Below are 22241 nucleotides of genomic sequence, written 5' to 3'. Positions count from 1 at the left end.
CCAGGGAAGAGCATACCAGTTGGTTATCCAAAACCAAATAACCAAACCTAAATACATGACACTAAATAAAGAAGCTGAAAAGATACATACAAGTAGCATTAACAGACTTATATCAGGGTATATATAGGAATATACAATAGATTCATATAATTATGATGAATGAAAAAAGCAGCCATGCATTTGAAAGAGAATGGAGGAGTGTATATAAGGGCATGGAGGGAGGAAAGGGAAGGGGAAATTATGTGATTATATTAAAATCTCAAAAATAAATAAAGTAATAATAATTTCCATTTAATCTCTGATTACATTAACTATACAGCAGATAATTGTATGTGTGACATTGGATAAACGTCCAAAGGAACAGTAGTCTTTTCAGAGCCTGTAATGTCATAGCTGAATAGTAATAGATGCCTTAACTCCCTTATGAGAAGTCATTTCTCTAATTTCAAGGCAGGTGTGGCTAGCACTCATTCAGATTTTTTTAAAGTGGAAGGAAGATGTCCATACCAAAGGAATAAAACCAATCACCTACCTCCCTTGTCTCATGATTATGGCCGCTGAGTCCAGCACAGCTGCAGTGGTGATCATTTTCACTGGGAAACACATGGTTTTGTTGTGGTTTGCAGTTGATTGGCATTAAGTGAGACCCAGGGTAGAATAATCTGTCTAGGATTCTAAAGAGTGTCTGACTTCATTATGGTGACTGCGACAAAGGGACACAGAACCCCAAAATAAGCACATCAACATTACAACTCTGTACCTACTTTTGAACACCTGAAAGATCCTGTTATCAAGCAAAACTCTGCCCATCCTAGACTTCTATGTCCTTTGAAGACTATTACTATTTAGCTCTTTTCCTGTTCCCACTTTTGTATATAAATAAACAAATAATTAGACTGCCTTCTTGGAATAAATTTGAGATAGACACGCAATGTCACGCTGTTGTTCTGTAGTACAGTAGTGTATTCTCAAATGAGAGTGTCCCATCTCTAGGAAAATAAAAGAACACCAAGAAATTTGTGGAAAAAAAATCATAGGCTTCCAGATGGAAGGCAGGGAGCTCTAGAAATACCACAAAGGTAATGGCATCATAATCCATGGGGTATCCAGGATCTGCCTTGTGAGCACAGGAAAGCCCCTAATGCCATCTTGCTCCTGGAGCAGGAAAGTTTCCCACTGAAATAATCTAACTGGAATGGCCCAGTGTCCCACACAGATAAGGAGCTCAGAGGAAGAACAATGGGTATTTTGAGGGAATGGAAGGTCCAATTCTTTATACCATGAGAACATTGAAAGTTAGGCAGCTGGCAGGGACTTAAGCACATCTTAATTTAGATTAGTACAATTAAGTTCCTTTGTTATTAATTAGCACATCAAAAATGGAAATTTTGACTGTGCATATGTAGAAGCCGTTTAAACAGAAAGAGTATCTTGAGATTCTTGAGGAGTAAAGCTAACTTGTTCAGCACGACTGGTTGAAATGACCAGAAGGTGACCAGCAAGTACAATACTTAGTGACTGGTGGGAAAGGATGAAGGCACAAAAATGGGCAGGTATGGGATGGATTGTAGGAAAGTGTCTGGCCACATGCTCTTCCCCAGTCTGATTCTTTCTCTAAGTTCTCACCTCAAAACTTATTGTGCTGAAGTATTAGGCTTTCTCTCTGGGACCATGCCTCTTAGAATGTTCCCACCAACATGCAACTGTTCTTCAAGGCAAGGACCCTGGTTGTACTTAAAACCTATTTCAATAAAACAAGACTGAGATTGGAAAAGAATTTTCATATTAGGAAAAGTCATAGGGCACTTTCAACTAATAAAAAAAATCAGAAGTTCTTTTTAGGTAGCAAATGGTTATGTATGTATTTTCCCAGTATAGAGTGTACTTATATCCAAATAAAAAAGAAATTGAATCAAATAGTCTGACCTTGACATCTAAATTCTTGTCAGATTTCAAAGTAATTAAAGAAATACCATGCTATTCCTTTCAATATGTCTGTTTGGGAAATTTCTCTTTATAATGTGTGCCAGTGTGTTGAGTGATTAGATTATGTGGTTATTTACTCTGATAATAGGTGAAATCTGTGAACATTGCTGAAGGACTCATAGAAGATCACTTTGACGTCACCGTGAAGATGAGCACCTACTTGGTGGCCTTCATTATTTCCGATTTTAAGTCTGTGAGCAAGATGACTAAGAGTGGAGTCAAGGTGAGCATGTATTTGCCTCACAAGATGATCAACCTGTGATGCTGCTCCTGCTTCCTGAGAATCCCTCAGCCTTAGGAAAAACAGAATAGTTAATGATTCTATTGTCACAAAAGCTTACCTGATAGCAATGTCCTAATAATAAAAACGTAGAATGCCCATGGCGTGTGTAAGTCATGAGTTATCTGAATCTGTGCTAATTGGCTCTCTGACCTTGACTATTTTCCTTGTGGAATGTAGACCATGTTTCTTTTAAATGTATAAGTTGTCCAGGCATCATGACAGAGATGGTTAGATCTCTGACCAGTTCAAGGCCAGTCTGGTCTACATAGTGAGTTCCAGGCCAGCTAGATCTACAGAGTGAGATCCTATCTCAAAACAAAAAAACAAGCAAATAAACAAAGAATAAGTAGTTGTAGTACAACTAGCAGAGGTTTCTAAGCTTGCTTCTGGTTATAAGTGTCCACAGCATTGAACAAATGGTACTGGTTGTGGGGAGTAGAGAAGATAAAGATGCTTGCTGGTTTGGAGTAGAAGGAGTCTTTTGGAAGAGCATTTTATATCAGAGGATATTAGAATGCTGGATATTAGATGCTTCACGCATCATTTTCATCTGGGCTCAGCACTTTTACCTTCAAAATGCTGTCACATGGCCTAGAAAGGAAACATCTTAAATGAGAGCTGAAGTTACTTCCTGCGTTTGTGATGAGGTCGGAGTAGCTGGGCCACTCTGAGTTACTATTTGTTCTTCTAGTGCTGTGGATATTTGAAAGGAGGATTAGTGCCTTAAGTGAAAAGAATATTCTAACCTGCCCATTGCTTTGCAGGTTTTTTTTATGAATCTATTGTGCATGGTTTTTATAATGCTTACATTTTTCTCTTCCTTCTCTTCCTTGGAACACATTAAGTATACATATTATATATACATCCTGGCCATGGCCATCGTCATATCTGTCGTTTTTGTCCATCTTGTTTCTGCAGGCTCTTGTTCATGGTATCTTATTTTTTGCACTTATTATGGGTTATTTCTCAGTCAAAAGTGGACTCTTCTAGAAAACATGTCTTCACTCCTGCCAGGTGACAGAGTTCTTCCAATCCAAAGATCGCTTTAAACGATAGTCTTAGCTTCAAGATTTTAGGTTTTCCAGTTACTGAAATTTCAGCTCTTAAGTACTATAAAGATTCATTTTAAACTACAGTTTCTTTAAGACTTTCCCATTCTCCTTTGTGTAATACCAATATTGCAAACCCTTTCCTCTCCTCCTTCCTTCTTTTTCTCCTACTTTCCTTTCCTCCTTCCTTCTTTCCTCCTCCCTGTCTTTTTTTGTTCACTTGCAGTTTTGTTGAGAGAATTGCAACTTATTTTTAGTTTATCCATACACTGAGAAAGTAGCTTTTGGAATGTGGTTTTATGGAGGGTTGGTATCTTCTTCTATTCTTACCTTGGCCAGGACCTGGATTTTATCCTTTGTCCCTAGAGTCTCTCAGTGCCATGAGAACAAGAGCTCCAGTCCATCTGTGTTGGACTAGGATCCCCAGAGGAAAGGCTGTCTGTGGTGCCCCGATGACTTCCATCTGTGTTGGGCTAGGATCCACAGAGGAAAGGCCCTGATGACTTCCTAGGGTTCAGTTTTTTTTTTCTCAAGACAGGGTTTCTCTGTAGCTTTGGAGCCTGTCCTAGAACTAGCTCTTGTAGAACAGGCTGACCTTGACCTAGTAGAGATTCACCTGCTTCTGTCACCTGAGTGCTGGGATTAAAGGTGTGCACCACCACTGCCTGGTCCAGTTGACATCCTGCTTTCTAAGTCATATGTATTGTCATACTATGAAAACATTTCAGAAAACTGCTTTGAACCTATATTTGTAGCTTTTTGTAGTAGTTTTTGGAAATAAAGTTGATTAGGAGCAGACAGAATTAAAATAATGGAATCCCCAAATGTCTTCTATAACATTAACATCCATATCCTGTAGTAAGAACCATTAAAGTCATTCTTCTTCCCAGCTGTGTGGTGAAGCCACTATGTTATTTGAATACTCTCCTGTGCCTTCCTCTTTAGGTCTCTGTGTATGCTGTGCCAGACAAGATAAATCAAGCAGATTATGCTCTGGATGCTGCAGTGACTCTTCTAGAATTTTATGAGGATTATTTCAGCATTCCATATCCTTTACCCAAGCAAGGTAGCATATTACAGACATTTCCGGGTTGTATTAGATGGTCCCCAACATAGACCATATTATTATTACTTCTGCATCCCCATCATTCTCCACAATGCTCTTCACATAATGAAGTTCCCAGCAAAGTTTAAACAACAGGTTTATCCTTCTGAGAATCCCCTCACCTCTGATTTATACGATAAACTACTAATGATAAATCACTATACATCACTGTACAGTTCCTGACAATGTGGCCTGAGGATGGCTTTGCATTCAGGTGTTATAGAGGAGACAGAAGAGTACAGAGGCTTTTTTGTTTTTTGTCATTATCAGTACATACTTGACAGGAGAATAGAAAGCAACTCAATAAACTTTTCTGAATGAGTACATTTGCCTAGCATAAGAATAAGAAAATACAGATTTACTATGAACCTTCAAAGTTATTGGGTATTGAGTTTTTAGATAGGTGGCTGTAGGTATCCAAAATATAATGGATTATGGAGGTAATTCTTTTCAATTGTTCAGTTTCCAAACTCATGGTCTAAATATTAGAGATAGAGCCAAGAGTGGTTGGTTACTCAGGCTGTATTCCCAGGAACTCAGGAGGCTGAGGCAAGAGGATTGTGAGTTCAAGGCCAGACTAAGAAATGGAGTGATATCTGTCTCAAAATAAAAAGTAAAGAGAGACATGGGCATATATCTCAGGGTAGAGCACATGTGTAGCACGCACAGGGACCTAGGTTCAATCTCACTGTCAAATAAAGTGTGTGGGGAGGGGTGGTGGAGAGAATCGGATGGATGTCCTGAGAGGTTCTAGTCTAAGTCTGAGTCATTTGGGTAGCAACATGATAGTCATGGAACCTTTCTTTCTCCACAAGGAAAGCTTCTTTCCTCTGAAACTTCCTAATTCTGGATGCATAGCTTAGCTTTTCATTTTATCCTAACATCCATTCATTTTCGTGTTTATTTTGTATGTTTTGGAGAGTATGTTGCTGTGAGATTCATAATGAGCTGTATTTCTTCCTGCCCAAGATCTTGCTGCAATTCCTGACTTTCAGTCTGGTGCTATGGAAAACTGGGGTCTGACCACATACAGAGAATCCTCTCTTTTGTATGATAAGGAAAAGTCATCTGCATCCAGTAAGCTTGGCATCACAATGACTGTGTCCCATGAACTGGCTCACCAGGTAAGAACACTTAGTCACACATCTTCCCCCCCCTTTTGGGATTCCATAAGTGTATACAATAACATAGGATCATATCTATTTCTGTCCCCATCCAACTCTTTCTAGGTCCTCCTAGCAAAACATCCATCTTCCAACTTCATGTCTTCTTTATTTTTTTGTTTTATTTTTTGATAATAATTAAATATAATTAGTGCTGCCCACAGGCATATGGGTGGATCCTTCACTGAAGAATACAAAATCTAGCAGCCACACTCTCAGGAATTATTCTTAGTGTGGTTTAATGTTCATGTCTCTTTTGGGACAAATAAAGCTACTCATATAGTTATCATGTGTACCTTGTCATTTCATAGAAGAGCTATTTCCTTACAGCATTAAGTTTCATGATTTTAATGAATGTTGAAAAGTTCTTTTTACTCTGATAAAATAGTTAATAAAAATGTTTGCATTTATAAGCTGATGATCATGTTGCATGTTTCTAAGTTTATTGCATCTATTTCTGCCATAATACATAGCAGATAATACAGTTTCTCTATAAATTTGAAAATAAGCAGAGTTGCTTTTGTTTCAGTGGTTCGGGAATCTGGTCACCATGGAATGGTGGAATGACCTTTGGCTCAATGAAGGATTTGCCAAGTTTATGGAGTTTGTGTCTGTCACTGTGACCCATCCTGAACTAAAAGTTGTACGTGGTTGTTGTTTATGCTTTTATATCTTAGGCTAATCTATTTTTTATTGTTTTTGCAAAAATAAATTTTTGAATATATAATTTATAGAAATGATAACTTCATTGAAAGTTTAGAGATGAATCATGTTTGAAAATGCTAAATGAACTTTCAATATAAATGAAGTATTAAATTGTATTATTTTCCTTTAACATTAATGAAATAGACCTAATAATAGGCTGAGTGTTCTGTGACATTTCCCAACTTTCAGCTTGCTCATTGCTATTTAAATATTAGGTGCATATTACTGTTATTCTGTACAGAATTTAAATTGACAGATTGCATGAATTATGGCTGAAGTAAACATACATTACATTATCAACCTAGAATTGTAGCTCACAGATTTAATGTTTTAGAACTCAGATGTATATTCAAATACCATGTGTTAACCACAATAAAATCATAAATAGCAAACAAAAATAAATTCACTTTCTATAAAATTTAATATTTAGTATAATTTTCATAATTTCATTGATGGGTAGTTTTTTATTTCCCTTTTTCACATATCTGTACCCATAATCTGTTTATAAATAGTTATAATTATAGATACATGTTATGTTATAGTGCCATGCATCTTAAGTGTATCCCATTTCTACATAACCTTTAATAATAAAAATGATTATGGATACACAGTTGGCTGAATGTTCCAAGAAAAGAAGCTGAGGTTGGAATTTGTTTTTAATTTACTGTTTTTCACTACATGGTCCTAAAGTTAAATATATATGCTTTGATGGAATAACTAAACAGTTTGCTTTTCTGTTTTTTGTTTTTGGCCCTAAGTGGAATGGTCTTGTTTTTAGGTTAACATGAGATTAACTTTATTCTAAAGTGGTAAATACCCAAAATAAATAAAATATAAATACTTACAACCAGTGTTTAGGTGCTTGGATGCTCTTTAAAAAGCTTAGCAAAGTATTAATTCTAGAAATATGAAATCAGTTGACACAGAAATTGAAATTCTAGTTCTGTTACCATAGATCAAACCTTCTTCCGTTCATTCTTTTTTATCTAAATGTAGCTTAGGGATGATACTTTCCCCTCTTCCTTTTTATTCTTTTTATCGCTAGGAAGAACATTTCTTTGGAAAGTGTTTCAGTGCAATGGAAGTCGATGCATTCAACTCCTCGCACCCTGTGTCCACACCTGTGGAGAACCCTGAACAGATTCGGGAAATGTTTGATGATGTTTCTTATGAAAAGGTAAAATCAGACTGTAGAGGACTGTTTGGACCGTGTTCATTAGTGGTTGGACAGAAGGGTTATAGTTCAGGTGTGCAATAGCTTTCTCTCCATCAGGGACTCCTAATGATACTAGCTGACTTGAGTCTTTCAGGTTGAACCTGTAGATTGGTCCATAAACCTAAAGCTTAGATTCTGGTCAATATTTTACTCTTTCTATGGTTGAAAATTTGGAAAAAAAATAATGCAGCTGCATTGAAATGTACAAACTATACCTAATGATTATTTGTCTTTTCTTTTCAGGGGGCTTGTATTTTGAATATGCTAAGAGATTATCTGAGTGCAGAGACATTTAAAAGAGGAATTGTGCAGTATCTCCGAAAGTATAGTTATAAAAACACGAAAAACGAGGACCTTTGGAATAGCATGGCGAGTGTGAGTGGTACCAGAGCCCTCTTCTCTTGTTGCTCTCCTCCATCATGGTACTCCTTCACAACGAATCCAAGTGATTCCCACAGAAATGAGGGTGCCAGAGCCCTCTTCTCTTGTTGCTCTCCTCCATCATGGTGCTCCTTCACAAAGAATCCAAGTGATTCCCACAGAAATGAGGGTGCCAGAGCCCTCTTCTGTTGTTGCTCTCCTCTATCATGGTACTCCTTCACAAAGAATCCAAGTGATTCCCACAGAAATGAGGGTGCCAGAGCCCTCTTCTCTTGTTGCTCTCCTCTATCATGGTACTCCTTCACAAAGAATCCAAGTGATTCCCACAGAAATGAGGGTGCCAGAGACCTCTTCTCTTGTTGCTCTCCTCCATCATGGTACTCCTTCACAAAGAATCAAAGTGATTTCCACAGAAATGAGGGTGCTATTTTATGTTTGGTTTCAGATTTGTCACACAGATGGTACCCAAACAATGGATGGCTTTTGCTCTAGAAGCAAACACTCATCATCAACCTCAGTAAGTCTCCATCTGTACCCACCCACCCATGCACATTCTACTTCATATTCTTTGAGCGGTACCTCTGTGCCAATCTTTTTGAGGTTCTCAGTTAAGTCACTTTGATTCAATTCAAATGAAACTAAACCAGCTAACAGCCTTTTTATAGATTTTCCTAAGAATTGTCTATGTAAGAGCGTGTCACAACCCTGGTGACAACTTCTCACAGACATTCATTCCTTTCAGTCTACTTTCCCTAAAACAGTGGGGTTAGGTCAAGTTTCAGTGGTGGGCTAGGACTAAATTCTATCAGTAAAGAAGATGTCAGTCATTTCCAGACCACTACATATGAAAAAGAAAATCACACAATGGCAGAGAAAGCTCTTCGATATTTACTTCACATCAGGCACATGCTGAACAATTAGCATGTCATCTTTACTCCTCTCAACAGATCCTTGAACCAACTGCTATTACTATCCAGGTCTTTAAATGTGGTAATGTGAATGTGATATCTAAGAGCACATGGTGGTAACTTGTAGAGTAGGAACTGAATTCCATTTTGACTCATGTTTTCAACTGTTCAGCTATCAAGAATCATACCAGCCGAGACACAAAATGATCTCACCCTGTTCAATCTGAATTTAGGGGATATTTTCATAGACAACTATGGATGACTAGAAATTCAACCAAATTTTATTTACCATATTTTTATTTCCTTGCAGGGATAGCTTTATTAATCATTTATGCAGTAAAATATTTTATCTTTTTAAAAAGCTTTTCTAGTGTCAAGGAACACATCTTCTGTATTTCCAACTGCTGGTCAAGTGCAAGCCATCTCAGAGCTGTCACTTTAAAAGCACAACCCATTCCCTGACCAGTTTTTCTACCTCTGTTTTCTGAGAGCCAGCATAGTCATGCTGGTGTTGAAACCTTGCTGTCCTCCCCCCACACCCCACCTTTCTGTTTCTCTCATTCTGTTGCTCACATGCCAGCTTTGTGTTTGTCGAATATGCCTCGCCATTAGCTGTGCCAAACAGGGCCAACTGTACTACCTACCTGTCAAGACACATAGGTTTAGAGGAGATGATAGAAAGGCAGGCAGTCATGGCTCAGTGGTGGGAACAGGAGGGGAGGGCAGCCAGGGTAGGAAACTGAAGAACAGGGGAGACTGGCAGTGGCTAGTGAGTGCGGGAGCACAGATCTCAGATGATGAATCCCCCCCCCCCCCATTTTTGTCTTATAACCAGCACTGGCATCAGGAGGGCATAGATGTGAAAACCATGATGAACACATGGACACTGCAGAAGGGCTTTCCCCTGATAACCATCACTGTAAGAGGGCGCAATGTGCACATGAAACAAGAACACTATATGAAGGGTTCAGAAAGCATCCAAGAGACTGGGTAATGTTCACAGTGGATAACTCCTTTTTGGTGGGAAAGAATCATTCTTTTGAAGTCCTGTTCATAGAATGTTTTAGCTGAATCTGTGTGTTCCACTCAGTTGACCTATACCCCAACTTTCTCAAAAGTATTAAAGAGGTTTTGAGTTTTGAATCACAATTTAATTCATAAAGCCAATCCAATTTCTCATATTGCCTTAAAATGTTTTTATAACAAAATAGAAAAATTTTACTCCCAAATTTAGTACATTTCATATTTCATCACCACACAGTTTGGGCTTTTCTTTTTTTTTGCCGCAATTTCCCACATGTGTCTCTTGACATATTTAGCTTTTCTTTCTTTTTTTTTTTGGCTTTTCAAACCAAGTGCTTTATTGAAATCCAGTTCATAGATTGCATACTCTTTAAGTGTGTGATTTATAGTGTATTCACAGAACTGTGTAACTTCCACTACTGTACAATTTATTTTAACATTTTTAGTTCATCTCCACCCAGCCATCAGCATCCATTCTTCATTCCACATGGATTCAGGCCCTGGCAGCCCCTAATGTACTTCTGTTTCAGCGAATTTGCCTGTTCTGGCATTCCTTATGGGAGAGCCACACCGCATGTATTCCAGGGTAGCTGGTGTCTTTCTTTCCCCCAGCGGAATGTTTTCAAGACTCACCCATGTTATATCTGTGTTTCATTCCTTTTTTATGACCAAGTGATGGAGTGCGTAGGATTTGTTTTTTGTTTTTTTAGTTCAGGACACTACTTTACTGGAATTCTTAACTTATATTTTCTTTTTTCTTGATCAGATTTAGTTTTTTTTTTTTGAGAAACTCCAGAAGAGGAGTGACATAGGTCTTTTTGGTACATGGTACCAATTTGTGCCATTACTAGTAACCATTATTTAAGGTTAGTCATTAATTACTTGAGCTCGCTTTTCTCTTTCTACATTAGAGTCTGAGGAGGAGGAATAGTAGCTGAGCTGGAAGGTAGCCTAAGCATGATGTCAGGTCTTGGCATAACGTTCTTATACCACTCTGTTTTAATCTAGCCTGGCACGTGATAGGAAGAGGTATTAAAAGCTGCTTGTTGGGTGAGTAAAGACAATGAACAATGCATACTTGTACTTGCTTTCTTTTAGGTACCTGTGGCACGTTCCCCTGACATTTATTACGAGTAGATCAGACACAGTCCAGAGGTTTTTGCTAAAGACAAAGACAGGTAATTTGTCATGGAAATAATTAGTATAATTCAAGTAAGAAGTATAGAAGTAATAGAAACTAGCTACCGAGCTTCTTTCGGTGTTGATTTTGGTTAAAAGAAAAGGGAATCGATTGAGAATTCCTGCTGGATTTGGAAGATGGCTCCATTGGTAGAGTGCTTATCTTATAATGTGAGGACTTGAGTCTGATCTCCAACAGTTATAATACCAAAGAAGGTGAGTGTTGCCGTCATGATTGTGACTTCAGTGCTGGGAAGGAAGGCCAGTGAGTGTTCCTATTGCATGTCTTTTCCTGACAAAAATGTACAGAATCTGAGGAACAGACAATGTTCAGCCCTGATATATATACACGCACACACGCCCTCACTTACAAAAATTCACAGGGATTGGATTTTTAAAAAGGAAATATAATGACAAAAATTCAAACAATCGAGTGCTATGACACTAAAGAGAATAGATTAGCAATAAAAATCCTCATTGCTAGGGCTGATGAGACGCCAAGGACAATGGCACGCGGTTTTGATCCTACGCAATGTGCTGGCTTGGTGGGAGCCTAGCCAGTTTGGATGTTCACCTTCCTAGATACGGACGGAGGGGGGAGGACCTAGGACTTACCACAGGGCAGGGAACCCTGACTGCTCTTTGGACTGGAGAGGGAGGGGGAGAAAAGTGGGGGGAAGGGGAGAGGGGTGGGAGGAGGGGGAGAAGAGTGGGAGGAGGGGGAGGGAAATGGGAGGCTGGGAGGAGGTGGAAATTTGTTTTTTTTTCTTTTCTTTATGCTCCTTTTATCAATAAAAAAAATATATACTTAAAAAAATCCTCATTGCTTTGTTAACAATAGTGGGAAATATACGTTGGTCATAAATGTGATTGCATCATTTCTGTAAACCTCATAGAATCTGTGTCTAATGCTACCTTTGGCATTTGTCTACTTGGATGGCTGTTTTGTAGTTTCTAGAAGATATTTGTTTAGTCTTGGGGTTTTCCCCAGTTTCATTGTATAACCTCAGATTCAAAAACTTCTATCCATCTAGGGAGTAAATGGTTCTGAGATTTATCCTATTTTCCCTAGATGTTCTCATCCTCCCAGAAGCAGTGGAGTGGATCAAATTTAATGTGGGAATGAATGGCTATTACATTGTGCATTATGAGGATGATGGATGGGATTCTTTGAGTGGCCTTTTAAAAGAAGCACATACAGCAATCAGCAGTAATGACCGGGCAAGTCTCATCAACAACGCATTTCAGCTTGTCAGGTAATGCAGGCTGCATCAAGTTGTAGTTTATTTCTGAAAGCAGCTGTTACTATTCAAATACTTGGTTTCTAGAGATGACAGTGATGGATTGATAATGAGCATTCAAAAGGCATCACCTCCCCAAGTCCTTTTATTAATTTTTTATGGAGCTATATATTGTTCTCTGTACCCTTCCCTTTATCCCCCCACCCCATCTACCCTCTCCCATAATCCCCATTCTCCCAATTTACTCAGGAGGTCTTATCATTTTCTGCTTCCCGTGTAGATTAGATCCATGTATGTCTCTTTTAGAATCCTCTTTGTTGTCTAGGTTCTCTGGAATTGTGAATTGTAGGCTGGTTTCTCTTTGCTTTATGTCTAAAAGCCACTTATGAGTAAGTACATATTATATTTGTTTTTCTGTGTCTGAGTTACCTCACTCAATATGATATTTTCTAGCTCCATCCACTCACCTGCAAATTTTAAGATGTCATTTTTTCTGCTGTGTAGTACTCCATTGTATAAATGTACCACATTTTCCTTATCCATTCTTCAGTCGAGGTTGTTTTCAGGTTCTGGCCATGATAAATAATGCTGCTGTGAACATAGTTAAACACATTTCCTTGAGGTATGATTAAGCATCCTTTGGGTATATACTCAAAAGTGATATTGCTGGGTTTTGAGGTAGATTGTTTCCTAATTTTCTGAGAAATCACCACATTGATATCCAAAGCAGCTGTACCAGTTTGCATTCCCACCAACAATGAAGGAAGTGTTCCCTTTAGCCCACATCCTCTCCAGCATAAGTTGTCATCAGTGTTTTTGATCTTGGCCATTCTTACAGGTGTAAGATGGAATCTCAGAGTTATTTTGATTTGCATTTGATAGCTAAGAATGTTGAGCATTTCCTTAAGTGTCTTTCAGCCATTTTAGATTCATTTGTTGAGAGGACTGTTTGAATTTATACCGCATTTTAAAATTGGATTATTTGTTCTTTTGATGAAAATTTTCTTGAGTTCTTTGTATATTTTGAAGATCAACCCTCTGTCCGATGTGGGGTTAGTGAAGATCTTTTCCCCATTCTGTAGGCTGCCGTTTTGTCTTGTTGACCATGTCCTTTGCTTTACAGAAGCTTCTCAGATTCAGGAAGTCCCATTTATTAATTGTTTCTCACAGTGTCTGTGTTAATGGAGTTATAGATAGAAAGTGGTCTCCTGTGCCAAGCGTTCAAGCTACATCCAACTTTCTTTTCTATGATTATCAGTGTGGTTGGTTTTACATTAAGGTCTTTGATCCACTGAACTTGAATTTTGTACATTGTGATAGATATGGATCTATTTTCATTCTTCTACATGTTGATATCCAGCTATGCCAGCACCATTTGTTTAATATTCTTTCTTTTTTCCATTTTATTATTTGCTTCTTTGCCAAAAATCAGGTGTTTGTAAGTGTGTGGATCGATACTTACATTTTCAGTTTGGTTCCATTGGTCCTCCTGTCTGTTTTTATGCCAATACCAGGCTGTTTTCAGTAATAGTTCTGTAGTAGAGTTTGAAGTTAGGGATAGGAATGCCTCCAGAAGTTCCTTTATTGTACAGGATTGTTTTGGCTATCCTGGGTTTTTTGCTTTTGTGTTGATCTTTCAAGTTATATTAAGAAATTTTCTGGGATTTTGATGGGCATTTCATTGAATCTGTAGATTGCTTTTGGTAAAATTGATATTTTTACTATGTTAATTCTACCTACCCAAGAGCATGGGAGATCTTTCCACTTTCTGGTGTGTTCTTCAATTTCTTCAAAGACTTAAAGTTCTTGTCATACAGGTCTTCCACTTGTTTGGTTAGAGTTAATCCAAGATAATTTGTTTTAAGTTATTTGTGGCTGTTGCAAAAGGTGATGTTTCTCTGATTTCTTTCTCAGCCCATTTATCATCTGTGTAAAGGAGGGATACTGATTTTTTTGAGTTAATCTTGTATCCTGCTACATTACTGAAGGTATTTATGAGTTGTAGAAGTTCATTTGTAGAATTTTGGGCATCACTTATGTAAACTGTCATATCATCAGCAAATAGTGATAGTTTGACTGCTTTTCAAATTGTACCACCTTGATCTCTGTTGATTGCCTTGGCGAGCTACTTAGTCTAGGGTTAGTAGCCCGCCTGGTGGTTCAGTTATTCCTGGGTCACGGAGAGGCACTACCTGGAAGATATGGGCTAGGAGACAGGAAGAAGGCCATGCAAAGTTTGTCAGAGCCTCCGTTTATTAGGGACGAGATACAACCTTTTATAGGGTAAGGAGTTGGGGGGATGGGCACAGGGTTCTGGGCTCTTGCCGCGTGGTTCACGTTGGTCACATGGTCCTCGTTGGTCACGTAGGCAGGAGGTTATCTTCGGTCAAGTCATAGTAGGCCTGGAAGTTGACACACCTAGTTCTCTAGATAGTTTAGAATGCGGGGTGGGTTCCGCTAACAGATAGCTCTCATTAACAGCCAATTTGGGTGTGGGGTAGGCTCTGTCAATAGAACCATTCTTAACACAATTAGGGGTGTGGGGTTCTCTGCAGACTCCCCAGGGTGATGGTTCCTGTAATGATTTTAGGAGGAAATTGGCTCCTGACAGATCTCCTTTTTTTTTTGTCTTATTGCTGTATCTAGAACCTCAAGTACTATATTGAATAGGTTGGAGAGTGTGTACAACTTTGTCTTGTTCCTGATTTCAGTGGGATCACTTTGAGTTTATCTCCATTTACCTTGATGTTGGCTGTTGGCTTGCTGTATGTTTCCTTTATTATGTTTAGGTATGTTCTTTGTATCCCTGCTCTCACCAAGACATTTATCATGAAGGGATCTTGTATTTTGTTAAAGGCTTTTTCAGCATCTAATGAGATTATCATGTGTTTTGTTTTTTTTTAGTTTGTTTATATGGTGGATTACATTGAAAGATTTTCATATGTTGAACCATCCCTGCATCTCTGGGATGAATTCTACTTGGTCATGGTGGATGGTTTTCCTGATGTGTTTTTGGATTCAGTTTGCCAATATTTTTGAGTGTTTTTGCATCAGTGTTCATGAGTGAGATTGGTCTGTAATTCTCTTTCCTAGTAATGTCTTTCTGTGCTTCGGGTATCAGGGTAATTGTAGCCTCATAAAAAGAGTTTAGCAATGTTCCTTCTGTTTCTATTTTGTGGAAAAATTTGAGGAGTATTCTTCTTTGAAATTGTTGTAGAATTCTGCACTGAAACCATCTGGCCCTGGGTTTTCTTTGTTTTGTTTTGTTTTTTTGTTTTGTCTTGTTTTTGGTTGGGAGACTTTTGATGAATATTTCTATTTTCTTAGTGATTATAGATCTATTTAATTTGTTTATCTGGTCTTGATTTAATTTTGTCAAGTGATATTTATCCAGAAAACTGTCCATTTCCTTTAAGTTTTCTAATTTTGTGGAGTATAGGGTTTCAAAATATGATCTGATGATTCTCTGGATTTCCTCCCTGTCTCTTGATATGTACCCCTTTTCATTTCTGATTTGTTAATTTGGATATTCTCTCTCTGCCTTTTAATTAGTTTGGAAAAAGGTTTGTCAATTTTGTTGATTTTTATTGAAGAACAAACTTTGTCTCATTCATTCTTTGTATTGTTTTATTTGTTTCTATTTTGTTGATTTCAGCTCTCAGTTTATTTCCTGCCATCTAGTCCTCCTGGGTGAGTTTGCTTAGTTTTGTTCTAGACTTTTTAGGTTTTCTGTTAACTCATTAGTTTGAGATTTTTTCAGATTTTTTATGTAGGAATTTAGTGTTATGAATTTTCCTTTGAAAACTGCTCTGATTGTGTTCCATAAATTTGGGTATGATGTGTGGTCATTTTCATTGAATTTTATGAAGTCCTTAATTTCTTCCTATATTTCTTCATTGCACATTGGTGAGTAATGTGAGCATTGTTTAATTTCCATGTGTTTGTGGGCTTTCTGAAATTAGTGTTGCTGTCTAATTTTGAGCCATGGTGATCCAATAACATGCATAGGGTTATTCTAAATTTTTGTGCCTGTTGATGTTTGCTTTATTACCAAGTACGTGATCAGTTTTTGAGAAGGTTCTATGAGGTGCTGAGAGTAAGGCATATTCTTTTATGTTTGGATGGAATGTTCCATAGATGTCTGTTAAGCCTATTTGAGTCATCACATCTGTTAGTTCCCTTATTTCTCTTTTAAGTTTCTGTCTGGCACACCTGTCCAGTGGTGAGAGTGGGGTGTTGAAGTCTCCTACCATTAGTGTGTGGGGTTTAATGTGTGATTTAAGATTTAATAGTGTTTCTTTTACATATGAGGTGTCCTTGTATTTGGGGCATAGATGTTCAGTATTGAGATTTCCTCTTGATGGATTTTTCCTGTGTCTAATATGAAATGTCCTTTGTCTGTTTTGATTGATTTTAGTTTGAAGTCTATTTTGTTAGACTTTAGGATAGCTACACCAAACTTATTTCTTAGGTCCATGTGATTGGAAAATCTTTTCCCAGCCCTTTACTCTGAGGCAATGTCTGTCTTTGAAGTTGAGGTGTGTTCTTTGTATACAGCAGAAGGATTAATTCTTTTTTCATATCCAATCTCTTAACCTGTGTCTTTTTATAGGTGGGCTGAGTCTATTTATATTAAGGAATATAATGACCAGTGATAGCTAGTTCCTGTTATTTTAATTTTCATTGTTGGTGATGTTTTTGTGTTTTCCCCTTCTTTGGGATTTACTGCTGTGAGATCATCTATTGTCTATGTTTTTGTGGATGTAGCTAACAAATTCCTTGTGATGGAGTTTTCCTTCTAGTACTTTGTTAGTAGGTATTGGTTAAATCTGGTTCTGTCATGGAATATCTTGTTCTGTCTGCCTATGGTGATTAAAAGTTTTGCTGGGCATAGCAGTTTGGGCCTACATCCATGGCCATTTAATGTCTGTATAATGCGTAACCAGAACCTGCTGGCTCTCATTGTTTCCATTGAGAAGTCAGGTATAATTCTGATAGGTCTGCTTTTATATGTTACTTGATCTTCTTCCTTTGTAGCTCTTAATAATCTTTTTGTTTTTGCCACCCCCAATATTCTTTCTTTATTCTGTATGTTTAGTGTTTTGTTTATTGTATAGCAAGAGTGCTTTCTTTTTGATCCAGTCTATTTGGTGTTCTGTAAACTTTTTATATCTTTATATGCATATCTTTCTTTAGTTTGGAAAAGTTTTCTTCTATGATTTTTGTTGAATATATTTTCTGTGCTTTTGAGTTGGACGGACTTCTTCGTCTACTATCCCTATTATTCTTAGGTTTGATCTTTTCATAGTGTCCCAGATTTCCTAGATATTTTGTGTTAAGATTTTATTACATTTAATGTTTTCTTTGACCTATGAGTCTATTTCCTCTATTGTATCTTCAGCACTTGAGATTCTCCCTTCCATCTCTTATATTCTCCAGTTTTTGCTTGCATTTGTGGTTCCTGATTATTTTCCCATATTTTTCATTTCCAGAATTTTCTTGGTTTGTATTTCCTTTAGTGTCTCTAGTTTGGTTTTCAAGAGTTGAATCATTTCTTTTATATGTTTGGTTTCTTTTTCTTGGTTTTCTTTAATGGATTTGTTTATTTCTCCCAATTTTTTGTTTGTCTTTTCCTCCATTTCTTGGAGGAACTTTTTCATTTCCTCCTTAAGGGTCTCAAACATTCTCTTAACAGTATTTTTTTTTGGTCGTTTTCCTCTTTTTCATCTATATTTGGCTGTTCAAATCTTGCTGTTGTAGGGCCACTAGTTTTTGTTGGTGTCATGTTGTTCTTTGTGGTTCTGAATATGTTCTTACCTTGTCTATCCATCCTTTCCTCTGATTGGTGTAGTTTGTGCTGTGTCTCTGGTGATCAGCCTTCCAGGTGCCTGTGGATCCAAGGCTCAGATGGTTGCTCTGCAATCCTGGAGGTCATTCAGGCCTGTTCCTGCTGAGGTCCCTGGCTTGGGCCTGGTCCCACAGAGGTCTCTGGCTTGGGCTTGCTCCCCTGGTGGTCCCTCCCTCGTACCTGCTCCTACAGAGGCTGCTTTCTCCCCAAGTTCTTTCAACAATGCAACATAGCTTTAGCCTGAAGCTCAACCTTCTATCTTTAATTGCTAGTTGATGTAAAATACAAAACTTGTATTTTAATCTCTCTCATTAATAACTCAAATCAGGCTAAGGCAAATGTGCAGGAAGCCTTGAGAGCATCCTAGTGAGCCCCTTGCCTATTTCTACAGCTTTGTCCAGCAGCTTTTCTGTCTGTGCTATAGGAATGGGGTTCTCCCTTGCTGGGTTCTTAAACCTCTTGAAGCCTTCTTGTGAGACAAATTAATGCAGGTTCATTTGTTTACATTACATCTATTGTATCAAAAGAGAGATTTATCTTTTAAAGATAATGCATCTTTATGGAATATAGTTTATGTAATTTGGCCCAGGCAAATGATCTTTGACTAACTGAGGCTAGAGTGAACATACTCTTTCCTTCCTGTTTTACAATTGGGGAAGGAAATATTTTCCAAACTGGAAACATGAATGCCTTCATCTTTCATGTGGTGATGAAGTTCCAAGTGCACCCTCTGGGTAGGATGAAACAGCTCTGTAATTCTCAGATTCCATATCTCTCTACCCTGAATGTAGAGTCCTTCCTTCTGATCCTCATATTACTACAATGAGTCTCCTAAGGTGAAAAAAGCAGAGAGAAATTAAAGGTTGCTTGAACAGTTGCTTGTTCTTGAACACAAGTTCATCTGCATGGCCTACTGCAACTGGAATTCCAGAGGGGTCTGCTATTCAGGGTATTTTTGAACAGAGAAGATGCATTTATGAAAAGCATTCTTATTTTTTCTAAGCAGCAATCTCACTGACCTGGATCCCTGAAGGATCTTGTATTGAAGTTCTTCGCTTAGGCTGAAAGGTCACACAGTTTGGTGTATTCTATGTTACAGACACTAACATGCATCATTTCATATTAGTCACAAGCTGGACTTTATGAATTTTCTTTCCCAGTGTCATCTTGTGTCGAACAGAAATTATTCTACTGCAAAATTCATTATTTAAAAATGATTGCTGCTTTTCTGGAAGGTTATCATAATATATGTTGAAACAAAAGGATGATTTCCTATAAACCTGTGACCATCTTGTCTCTTGCTCAGCATTGGAAAGTTATCAGTTGAAAAAGCCCTGGATTTAACCCTGTACTTGAAAAATGAAACAGAAATTATGCCTGTATTCCAAGGTTTGAATGAACTGATACCTATGTATAAGTTAATGGAGAAAAGAGATATGAATGAAGTGGAAACTCAATTCAAGGTAATGCCCGAGATGAATCAAATAGCTAAAGGATAATTATAATTTTTTATGGATAAAAAACATGCTTATTATTATATGTATTTGAATGTATAATACATAAAAATAGACATATATGTCCTCTTATCCATTAAGGAAAAGCAAATAAAAATTCAGTTTGATTGACTAGCAAAGGTTAGACTTTGATGCTAAATAGAAATAGTGATGGTAGAGTCTGTACTTAATTTTCATGTTTTTCCCCCACAAGTATTTTATTTGATTTGACATATATGTTATAATTACTAATCCTGATGTTCTCCAGGATTCTAAGTGGCACTTGAAGAAGAGACCCAAAGTTGCTACTTTCTTTAATCAAATATTGTGAGGATCTGTATACTTTGCTCATAAGTTTAGTCTGTTCATCCTGATTTAAGTAGATGGGATATTTTAGAAATGATTACTGTGATAATGTTAAAATCATTTTTTTTGCTTTTTTCCCTTTTAAAACTAAATTAAATAGAGTTTCAAACTTTTAAAGAAGTGGGGTTGAGCTTTAAAGATTATTTCCATTTGACCACTCGCTTAAAATTATTAAAAATACATTCAATATGTATTTATGTGATGTTTCTCATCACCAGGAGAAGTAGGCTGTGTGACTATGGACTGCTGTGACACTACCCATAATACCTGTCACTTTTCCCATCATCCTTCACAGGCCTTCCTCCTCAGGCTGCTGAAGGACCTTATTGATAAGCAGATGTGGTCAGATGAGGGATCTGTCTCAGAGAGGATGCTCAGGAGCCAGCTCCTCCTCCTCGCATGTGTACGGAAGTATCAGCCTTGCGTGCAGAAGGCAGAGCGCTATTTCAGAGAGTGGAAGGCATCCAATGGAAACTTGAGGTCAGTTCTTACTGAACAGGTTGTATAAAAAGGGTATCTCTCCTGTTTCTCATCATTGGCATTAACCATAGGGAGAAGCTGGATAAACAAGTCTTCCCTACTTCACGGTTTTGGAAAATAAATGGACCTTTCAAATTAATACTTTCAAATTTCTCAACTTTCTATTTTAAGAAATGCAACAAAGAACTTCTCTATGCCTAAAAATCAATGTCTTAAGTAGAGTTAGAACATGATTACAGATGCCGGGTGGTGGTGGTGCATGCCTTTAATCCCAGTACTAGCGGATCTCTGTGAGTGCAAGGCCAACCTGGTCTACAGAGCTAGTTCTAGTACAGCTAGGGTTGTTACACAGTGAAACCCTGTCCCTTGTCTCGAAAAACCAAAACCAAAAAAAGCAAAAAGCACAATTAGAGTAACTCTACTTTATGTAGTGTGTATAAGATGACTGAATGGACATGGCCCTGCCAGGCTAGAACAGAGGCAACGTATTTTGCAGGAGTTTCTGTCTTCAAAAACCCTGTCCAGGGCATCTGGTAATTGTCCACACTGGAAACAAAGGTTCTGCAGTGTCTTCAGTCTCAACTCCTGCTAGCCCTTTTGTATGTGGAACTTAATGGCATCCAGGAATAATTTATGGCACCATCTGGATACATGCCTTTAAAAATGACATTTTTTTTAACAAAAAAAGGAAAACAAACTATCTTTTTTCATTTTACTTTACCAATCCCAGTTCCCACTCCTTTCCCTCCTCCCATTTCCGCCACCTCCCCCCCACCAGAACCCATCCCCCATCCACTCCTCAGAGAGGGTAAGGCACATTGTTTTGGGGAAGGTCCAAAGCCCTCCCTAGGTTGAGCAAGGTATCCATCCAAAAAGAATGAATTCCCAAAAAGCCAATATATGCAGTAGGGATAAATCCTGGTGCCACTGCTAGTGACCCCGTAGTCTGCCCCAGCCATGCAACTGTCACCCACATTCAGAGGGACTAGTTTGGTCCTATGCTGGTTCCTTCCCAGTCTGGCTGGAGTTGGTGAGCTCCCATTAGCTCATGTAAACTGTTTCAGCAGGTGTTCTCATCATGGTCTTGACCTCTTTGCTCATATTATAAATGACATGTTTACCAACCACAATGCTATTGAGATTCCTGACTTCTACATGGAATAAATTTTGAATGTGAATTTAATATCTTTCTTATCATTTAAAAGATAGATGTGTAGGCATGTATGAGTGATATTTATAACTATTTCTGAAACTGCTCAAATCTAATTTTAGACATTTTCTCTTGCCTGTTTTCTTAAAGTATAACATAAGGAAACAGTAATTTATGTTTTCAGGTGTGAGCCTGTGATAAAGAAGACTTGCTCTGTCTCAGAATCTTATAGTTTTATTCTTTCCCATAGCCTCCCTATTGATGTGACCTTGGCAGTGTTTGCTGTGGGGGCCCAGAGCACAGAAGGATGGGATTTTCTTTATAGTAAATATCAGTCATCTCTGTCTAGTACTGAAAAAAGCCAAATTGAATTTGCCCTCTGCACAAGCCAAGATACAGAGAAGCTCCAGTGGTGAGTCATGCATTGATGTCCACATGGCCAGGAAAAATTGAATGACATAGATCACTATGGCACTAGTTTTTGCTCTGTTTCCCAGGAATTATTTATTCTGCTGGAAACACTGCAACAAATGGGCATATGGACATACACACAATGAGGATGCCATGTTTTATTTTATTTTCTTTTTTCTTTTTTTTATTTATTTTTATTTTTTGAAAAATTACCGCCTCCTCCCCGTTTCCCATTTCCCTCCCCCTCCCCCCAC

At 37.9% G+C, this 22241-nt stretch overlaps 1 protein-coding gene across 3 annotated transcripts in view; it reads left to right on the top strand.

The window, feature by feature from the left end:
- The window catches only part of Erap1 (endoplasmic reticulum aminopeptidase 1), a 34056-nt gene that overhangs the window by 6237 nt on the left and 5578 nt on the right, over positions 1–22241 (top strand). For all 3 annotated transcript variants that reach the window (XM_075976449.1, XM_075976452.1, XM_075976451.1), the window contains exons 4-16: positions 2075–2209; positions 4264–4384; positions 5393–5547; positions 6116–6229; positions 7337–7468; positions 7751–7882; positions 8334–8405; positions 9632–9786; positions 10918–10997; positions 12071–12254; positions 19394–19550; positions 20242–20426; positions 21827–21988. In XM_075976449.1, coding sequence (XP_075832564.1) covers positions 2075–2209; positions 4264–4384; positions 5393–5547; positions 6116–6229; positions 7337–7468; positions 7751–7882; positions 8334–8405; positions 9632–9786; positions 10918–10997; positions 12071–12254; positions 19394–19550; positions 20242–20426; positions 21827–21988 — 1784 coding nt within the window. The remainder of the gene's footprint in view (positions 1–2074; positions 2210–4263; positions 4385–5392; positions 5548–6115; positions 6230–7336; positions 7469–7750; positions 7883–8333; positions 8406–9631; positions 9787–10917; positions 10998–12070; positions 12255–19393; positions 19551–20241; positions 20427–21826; positions 21989–22241) is intronic.

The sequence above is a fragment of the Microtus pennsylvanicus genome, chromosome 6 (assembly GCF_037038515.1).
Source record: "Microtus pennsylvanicus isolate mMicPen1 chromosome 6, mMicPen1.hap1, whole genome shotgun sequence".
In the NCBI taxonomy this organism is placed as follows: domain Eukaryota; kingdom Metazoa; phylum Chordata; class Mammalia; order Rodentia; family Cricetidae; genus Microtus; species Microtus pennsylvanicus.
The sequence above is the reverse complement of the archived record's forward strand: the minus strand, read 5'-3'. Positions and strand labels throughout refer to the sequence as shown.